The sequence below is a fragment of the Acyrthosiphon pisum genome, chromosome A2 (assembly GCF_005508785.2).
Source record: "Acyrthosiphon pisum isolate AL4f chromosome A2, pea_aphid_22Mar2018_4r6ur, whole genome shotgun sequence".
NCBI lineage: Eukaryota > Metazoa > Arthropoda > Insecta > Hemiptera > Aphididae > Acyrthosiphon > Acyrthosiphon pisum.
Genome location: NC_042495.1, coordinates 5,095,471 through 5,104,810, shown reverse-complemented (window position 1 = coordinate 5,104,810; position 9,340 = coordinate 5,095,471). Strand labels below are relative to the sequence as shown.

The following is a 9,340-nucleotide window of genomic DNA, read 5'->3' as shown; positions in this document are numbered from 1 at the left end:
TATGTTGAAAGACTGATGTGATTTTATTACAATCTACTTTCTGCGTATAGGGCAGGCTGTACATGTGTACAACAGCTGTTATATTGAAAAAGGATATAAGTAGGTATCTACGTAAATATTTTTATATAACAGTATTGTAATGAACATAATAATTATCATGATAAATATACAATTTTTCTGTTAATATCTATTATATCAAATTCGTAGGATTGTAAAACAAAATGGACCATACAGTTTTTAATATGATTTTATAATTATTTCATGCTAACACAAATATTATACGATATAATAATTATCGTTGATATGCAACGGTGGTTAGTAATTATTTTTAAATTTTATTTAAAAGTGCATACAACATGTTTAACACGCATTACAAAATATACGTACTATAAGTAGAACCTAACTATTATTTTTCCTCCCCGTTACCCTGTATATCAATATCAGTATATGTCCAATACTAATTCAGTAAAACTAGATTTGTTTTTTTGCAATATAAGTGATATTAAGGCAGTATTTAATGTGTAATTATTTAAAAATGTTCAATATAATTTTTTCCCCTCTCTCTCTGCGTGTATTAATATAAGTTACAATACCTATTTGATTTTTATTAACATTTTAATGTACACTGTAAATGCAGTTAAATATTATAATTATGTTTATTTTAATAATAAATAATAATAAAACAGAAGGGTTATCAAACAGACAATTCAATTACATAATTATATTTAATATTTTGTAAACTTTTCTTTTCTCATCATATTTCTGTTAAATACTTACATTGCAACACTATATACATTGTTCAATTGTTGCAAATGGAATGAATTAAGATATAAGTAAATAAACATTATACGTAATAAACATATATTTATAAATCAATAAATCGTAATAATAATATTCTTTTAAATTCCGATTTTTACTAAATGTTTGTATCTAGGATTCTCATATACGTTAAAAAACGGACGACGAGGTAATATTCACGACTTTGGCGCCCTATCCTCAAAGTTCGTTTGTATACATACCTATATAATATTATAATCCCGCGGAAAGTACAGTAAAAAATAAAAATTATAAACATATAAGTCTATACCAGTGGCGGATCCAGAGGGGTGGCGTAGGGGGCGCGGGCCACCACCTCAGCACGTATTTAGTTGTAAAAAATGTTTCCATAAAATAATAATTGTGTAAGACAGACAGTACAACGCTTTTTTAAGCCTCGAATCGCCTGCCACGACGGTTATAATATTATTATATAATATTTTCTACATTCAGCATGTTTATTTTTGCTATTATTGTGGTTAATATTTATATTAAATTCAAAAATAAATATTACATTCAAAATATTTTAAGGCAACGCGCTACACCGTCAGCACGCAGTTATGGCGTTATCTTCCGATCGTTGTTATTGAAATATAATATTGAACTAGCCATCATTTTTCAATAAGTTAATACAAAACATTAAACAACTTATAAAATAGAAATGTAGTTAAGATGAACTTAACAGAACTCAGAAATGATAAATTGGTAATACATGTATAGTTAGTATGTAGTATTTAAAGAATATTCATTTATTATTATCATTATACAATTTTAACTTCAATGGAATTAAACGGTTTAACTGCAAAAAATCGGAAGACAAATATAATTAAATGTCCTCAAAATGTGCGCCCCCCCCCTCAGAAAATGTCTGGATCCGCCCCTGGTCTATACACATATTTAATAGCATCTGCATCACATAAGACATAAGTACGCACAAGACTATACTACACGCAAAAATATTATGTACGGCGTACAACAAATTAATATGCGGCCCAATATAAATTATTCGAGAACGTCGGCGCAATATACGTCACGGGAAAAAAGCTCGATTCGAACGGGTGGAGGGAGGGCGATTTCATCACTGACATTCTCATAATATAAAATGTTATCGTATGAAATCGTCGACGCTACGCAGACGATTCCCATCGAGCGCACATTTAATAAAATAAAATATAACAATATATATATATCACACACCGGTAGTCGGTATACTACGCCGCTCTCGTTCGCCTAACCAGCAGACATGCGTAACGCATAATGTTTTAACCAGTCGCCAGTCGGACACCCCGTTCTGGATATTCATTAAATCGCTATGCGTTTTGTTATTCTGTTACTATCACCATTAATATTAACATGACACGCGAACTCGACGTAACCTGCGTAGTGATCAACGAGCGGAATAACGATCATTCCATGCGGTAATAATATCATCGTTATAATACTTAATAATAATAACATAATATTATAGGTACATCAGACCGATACCGACGACGACTACGCGCGGTCACGTATACTACCGCAGGTTTTATACCGGGCTCATCGCGCCAGTGTATAATAATATAATATAATAGTCCGTCGTCATGCGTCGCGAACTCCGAATTCGGCGGCGGTCCGCCACCTCGAAGTTCGTCGTCACGTTTTTCGCCGCCATTTGCTGGTGCAGCTGTTCGGCGCGAACCAACGTAAAAGACGACGGGGCACTGTACCTGTCGCCCATGATACACGACGGCCGGATCGATGAGGCACGGGCCGCGTGCAAAGTGCGCCTGGACAACAGCACGGCGGCGGCGGTGGACAGTTGCGCCGGTTACCTGACCGTGGACGAGGCGCTCCTATCCAACTTGTTCTTCTGGTTCTTCCCCGCCACAAATGGGTCCAGCGGCGCGCCCGTCGTGCTGTGGCTGCAGGGTGGCCCGGGCGCGTCCAGCCTATTTTCGGTGTTCAACGAGCACGGCCCTTTCACGGTGGACGCGGCCGGCGTTCTACAGACGCGCCGGTACGCATGGACGTCCACGCACTCGGTGCTGTACGTGGATAATCCAGTAGGCGCGGGGTACAGCTTCACCGGCGACGATGCCGGTTACAGCTCCAACCAGACGGACGTCGCCCGGAACCTTTACGCCGCCTTGGTGCAGTTCTTCACGCTGTACCCGGAGTACCGGCAAAACGAGTTCTACGCGGCCGGCGAGTCGTACGCCGGCAAGTACGTGCCGGCCGTGTCGTACGCCATCCACCAGAACAATCCAGGTGCCCAGGTCAAGATCAATCTCAAGGGACTGGCCATCGGCAACGGGCTCATCGACCCCATAAACCAGATGGTATACAGCGAATTTTTGTACCAGAACGGACTCATCGACGGTACCATATCTATGCCACTATTACCTTAATAATGTATGTTATATGAGTTATGTCTAGAGGTGGACTTGGGAAGCATTTCGGTCCGTGAAATTTAAAAGCAATTTAACTGGCCTTTTTCATTTCTTCAACCCTTATAACTAAAATCCTAAGTATACTAATATTCATCTGAGGGTCATATTCATTTTTTTTTCAAAAACTCTTTTTAAGATTTAAAGTTTTAATTGTGATTCTCGTGTAATAACTGCTATTATCAATAACCTATCCATAACTATAGAAAGAACACCAACTATGTAATAGGTATTACTTATTTACTACTGCCGAAGTATTAGATAGTATTGTCAGTATTGATATGGTACAATAAATACGATATGTTCTAAATTTAATATTAAATTTAGTAGGTAGGTACAGGGTTCGGAAATTACACTAATTGACTTATATAGATTTGTCGACATTTTATTGTTATTTCGGTATTACGTAGTAGTTAAGTCCCTACAATTTCAGTTGTATAATATAGTAGACTGGATAAAGTGTACAATTCTTATAAGTTATAACACTTATAACAAATATTAAAGATGGTCGCGTACTCACCTTAACATTGAACTTAACATTGAAAATAAGTAACACTATACTGTTATCAACCAGCGTACCGCCATTATAAATTGGCTAGAATAAAATATAAATAGTAATTGTCGACGAGGCCAAGAGGGGTTATTTTATTTACCATTAATCATCGAACAGAAACTTAAAATCAATTTTGAAAGGTATGCAATTTATCGCAGGCACGCGTTCTAATATGGCGTACAAAATATGTATGTGTATACATATTTTTTTATAAAAATAATAAGTATACTTGATACTAATGGGAATTTTCTCGGTATCCCAACGGTTCAGCGCCGCCCATTCTTAAACTAAAATGTCGCCTACATATTTATCGAGTCCAAACGTAGAAACATAAAAACGAGTATATAATATACTATATCCATATAGTCAATGGGGCGTTTAGATATACAATTTTCAATTTGTTTTAGATGTAAACCGCAATTTTACTTAAAACAGTGTCGTCGAGTAGAATGTATAGAATGCGTTATATTATATAATGATTAAGTATCGTTTAATATATGTAAAGACTACCTACAATTTCTTTTTTATTAAGTTTTATTGTTTTATAACAATTGCGGAAATCCACATTCTTAATATTATACTTTTCGAAGAAAATAAAATAAATCGTCCTTAATTAATATGGTTTTCAAACAATGAAAATATTTAATGCATAATTTAAAATAAATTATGTAATCAATTATATGTTTAAGATTTGTTCTTAATAGAGAACTATTCAATATTCTGACGCAGAAAATATAGTTAAGTACCTAATTTTCTCATTAACTAATAATATTATTATCGCTTAGAATCGTTTTTGGTATGCGATCACCGATGAGTCATTACGATAGAGAGTAACAACATGCATTTTAACAACAGCTATAAACGTTACACTAATTATACTATTACAGTATATCAGAATCTCATATTTCCAATCCAATGATAAAGAAAACAGTGCGCAGGGGCAGGGTCAGGACGTTTAACAAAAATACCTATCGACGTAACATTGTTACAAAGTATTTAAACTGTTGAGGAATTTAGTATCTTGGAAGTGAGCGATAGTCTCATATCAAATGATTGTGATAAATATTAAATTTTTTTAAATTACTATACTGTATACACACGAATAGTGTTAATAGTTTGTGTATTTATAACGAAATACCATATAATATGCTACATAATATGGTTGACAATATTATTATTATAAAATAGTTGTAATTTAAATATATTAAGAATATTTGATGACTTCGTACTATTTTTAGATTCATAAAATGTATGCCTCATAACGTAATATTATATTGAAAAAAAAAATGCAATGTAAAAATTAGTACCTATAAATAAAACAAATTGTAATAAAACAAATTCGATATGCATGACTCATAGAGAGAAAATTTAGATACTATTATAATATTATTAAAACACTCGTAAAATAAATTGTTATTAAATATTTTGAAATATAATGAGTGAGTTTTTTGCTTAAAAATTATTTTTGTGCCAACCGATTTCATTACACATTTGCAGATGTATTCAGCATTCACTCATTGCCATTGGCTTATTTCCAAAATCCACTTTTCTCATCAAACTTGTGATTAATGAACATTTATTAGTAATTTATTTATTTATCCAAGTAAAATTTATATTTGGCAACATTTTCATTATGATATAGTATTGAGTATGAACGAATGGTTCATATATTTATTGATTTTAATTATTAGAATAATATAAATCATAGACATTAGACATATAAAGAAATATAATATGTGTACCATATAAATAAAGCTGGTATTGAATGACATTTTTTAAAACTTTTTACGATGAGACATATTTTTACTCAACATAATAGACGTACAGTAGTTCTGATATCTGTGTTCACATATATATTATTATATGACATAACACATAAAGTAATAAACTAGGTACTATATTATTATGCATTAAACTCATTCAAGCACATTTAAATGGTTTTTGATTAAATTTCGTTTTCACATGCAAATTTTCTTTATATTATTGTAGAGGACGGCAAACGTTTGTTCAAAGTGCAAGAGGACTTGGCTCGAGACCGTATCGCCAACCAGGACTACAGGGCCGCGTACGCCGCGATGACCAGGATGATGATCACCACGCCGTCGCTGTACAGCGAGCTGACTGACATGCAGAACATCTACAACGTGGCGTGGAACAGGAACCCGATACCGTTCGAGGGCGGCAACTGGGACCGGTACGTGCAGGGCCCGGTGGCGCGGGCCGCGCTGCACGTGGGCCGACGCCAGTGGTCGTCAGTGGACACAGTTTACGAGCGGATGAAGTACGACATACCGATGTCCGTGGCCCCGTGGCTCGCAGAGCTTCTGAATGACGGTCGGTACCGCGTGCTCCTCTACTCCGGACAGCTGGACGCAATCGTGCCGTACCGCGGCACGGTGAACGTGGCCAGGGCGCTCCGGTGGACGGGCGCCGAGCGGTTCGGGAATGCGACGCGTACCGCCTGGTATCTCGTCGCCAAGGTGGCTGGTTACGCGACCACGTACGGGCCGCTCACCGAGCTGCTGGTCAGGAACGCTGGTCACATGGTGCCGTACGACCAACCGGCTTGGGCCCACGACATGATCAACCGGTTCACGTCAGGCAAGCCATTTGACTGAAACGCCGCTTGGCCGCGACGCATCATCGCCCTATAATATTAAGCGAAATATAATATAGGTGCAGAATCGAAGTTGCCTACCTCCAAACCGTCATATTAACCGCAAGTCCGTTTTCCTATATGTCTCTGCCAATATTTTCGAAATCCTATTTTTACTGTTTGTAAATTAATTAGCGGTGTGCTACATTTTAAGTATATCGAGGTCGTATAGCTGCATAATATACACGTTGTAGTCAGATCGACACCCACAATAGTTCGCGATTACATATTATACACTTGAACTTCTTGGACTCGAAATTGTCGAACTTTTGCCCCGGTCCCTAGAATTTCCTTTAATCCTAGTATTATTCTTGGTTGACGCGAATTATTGAGTAACTTGAACTTTTTGGCCGGTCTGTTCAACTTCGAGTTAATTAGGTTTGACTTTAATTGAAATCATGGCTTGCACTGTTTTAAATAATTTCCGGTGAATGTTTCGGACTTTGTCAAAGAGTATGTAGGATTTGTGGGTGTGGGGTAACTTCATTCGCTGTTCCCGTAAAATTACAATAAAATATAAATCTATGTAAGTATAAAATAATATAATATGTTATATTTTATAGTCACATCACATTCATGAAAATTTGAAATGGCATCATAGTGATGCAGTTTTATTATATACCTACTCATAGTCGATTGCATGTTAATTTCATTAAACAAATAAACAGCTTCATTAAATGATAGACAAATAAATTTGTTTTATATTATTATGTTATACATATATATATATATATATATTGAACTAACATTTTTTCATACTGTATAGTGTATACATTTATGTATTACTATTTTCATTTATTGTGTATTATATTATACTGTAGTATAATGAAGTATGTGAGTTATATATTTATTTATCACGCATTTACGCTCCAAGATATTTATAGTGCGTTTCATTGTTATTATATGACACTTCAGTATTTTTATTTTACATTTAAAAGTGGAATATCAAACATGAATTTATATATATAATATAGTAGTTATGTAGTAGTTTCTTAATTTTTTTTCTGAGGTAAAAAAAACTTGTTTACCAAATAATAATCTAAGTTATGTTAGATCATCTATAAATGGGATTGAAATATGTTTAATTATTCTTCCTTAAAACCTGCAGACTGCAATATTTAAGAAAAATCTTTTATGAAAGAAATCAGTTTAAAAAAAGTATAAAATATATTTTTATTTGTTATATTTTATTCTACAATGAAGAATCTTCTTCAATAAATGTATTAAACCTTGTACAGGTATAGGTACCTATATGTAATCTCATTATAATATGTAAATCCTTAATATTATGTACATATTTAAATTTTTTGAAAAGGATGACTATATTCCACGAGAAGTCGATGCAATACAATACAATAATTATATAAGCTCTAATTTATATTGTACTTCATTTTTAAAAAAAAAAAAAAAAATGTTTTTGATCAACGATTTTTTTGTACTTTTTTAACAGAACCCTGTATCGATCAGTATTTTTTTCAGCTAATGTGTTTAATAATAATTATAGTTTTTAATTTTTATGTTTAAATGTATAATATATAGGTACCTATATAGTAAAATGCCTTTACTTAAAACTGGCTTTAAATATTTAAAGACTAGGTAATATTATATGGAAACAACCAGCTAATATTTTAATATATTAATTAATGCATTTTATATATAAAAAAAATCGTTTTAATTTTTCTCCGAATTAATAATTATAAATTATTCAAAGTTTATATGCTTTTAATGCAAATAAATTTTTTGGTTGGTCAAGCAACTTGAACTATTGAATACAAGGTTTCTTATAAGCTGTTCTCATAGCTATTACAAAATATTATAGATACATATTACATAGGCATGATTTTTTTTTTGTAAATAGGTATGTGAGTTTAAATATTTTGACAAAATTCGTTGAAATCATGAAAATTTTCAAATTATTTGCAAATTGTAAAAAGTATTTTATGTTCAAATTTTTTAGCTAAGTCTAACTTAGTACAAATTTGTAATAAAGTTATAAAGTGGTTAATAAATAATAGGTACGATAGAGCCAGACAATCTTGAATCTATATAATTTATAGATAAAATTAATTTGTATTGACATTTTAAGTTCATATTTGGATGAAATATTGAATTAGATATGTAAACAGAGAATAATAATTTTAGTTATTTTTTTGTAATTTAAAATTATTATTCGTGGATATTTGAATTTTTACGAATTTTACCTATTATATTTCATGTACAAAATGTCTGTTTGGAAACATTCATAGGCGTGCGCAGGATTTTGTATCGGGTGCAGCATACATTTTGAACCGGCCCTAAAGAACAATAAGCAGCCAGTCCACTTATTTTCTTTATATAGCCCCCCCCCCCTCAATTCTGTTTAGCCCACTGGGTAAAAATGTAATATTTTATACGTTCATATATAATCACTTGTGTACCCGAATCATTATTATAGGATATATCCCCTCCCCTCACTCTACGATTATGCCTATAACCTATTATGGTTATAAGAAATATAGTAAATTGTAAATAAAAAATAATAATATTTTTATGTATTATAATATAATATTACTCTATACTTTTATAATTATATTAAACATCACATAGGTAATAATATAACACTTATAAGCATATAGTACCTAATTAATAATACGTATTTATACATTAGTCATAATATTGGAACTCTTAAAAATTAGGTACGTAAAATAAAAATAAATAAATAGACTTACAATATAAGTCTGCGATTACTAAATAGCAAATGTTTAAACTCATCAATTAAAAGTTCTTGTTCGACAAACAAAAAAAGAAGCGCATCCAATCTTTTTTGTGACATAGTATTTCTTAATTTGTTTTTTATAATGCTGAGTTGAGAAAAACTACGTTCACAGCTACAACTATAGGTCACTGGTA

At 32.9% G+C, this 9,340-nt stretch overlaps 1 protein-coding gene across 1 annotated transcript; it reads left to right on the top strand.

Moving 5' to 3' along the window:
• Nucleotides 1-1,937: 1,937 nt before the first annotated feature.
• On the top strand, nt 1,938-7,144 carry LOC100159655 (venom serine carboxypeptidase). Its single transcript, XM_001943281.5, has 2 exons — nt 1,938-3,174; nt 5,785-7,144. The coding sequence occupies exons 1-2, from the start codon at nt 2,397-2,399 to the stop codon at nt 6,411-6,413; spliced, it is 1,407 nt and encodes a 468-aa protein (XP_001943316.2). The 5' UTR covers nt 1,938-2,396; the 3' UTR covers nt 6,414-7,144.
• The last annotated feature ends 2,196 nt before the right edge of the window (nt 7,145-9,340 follow it).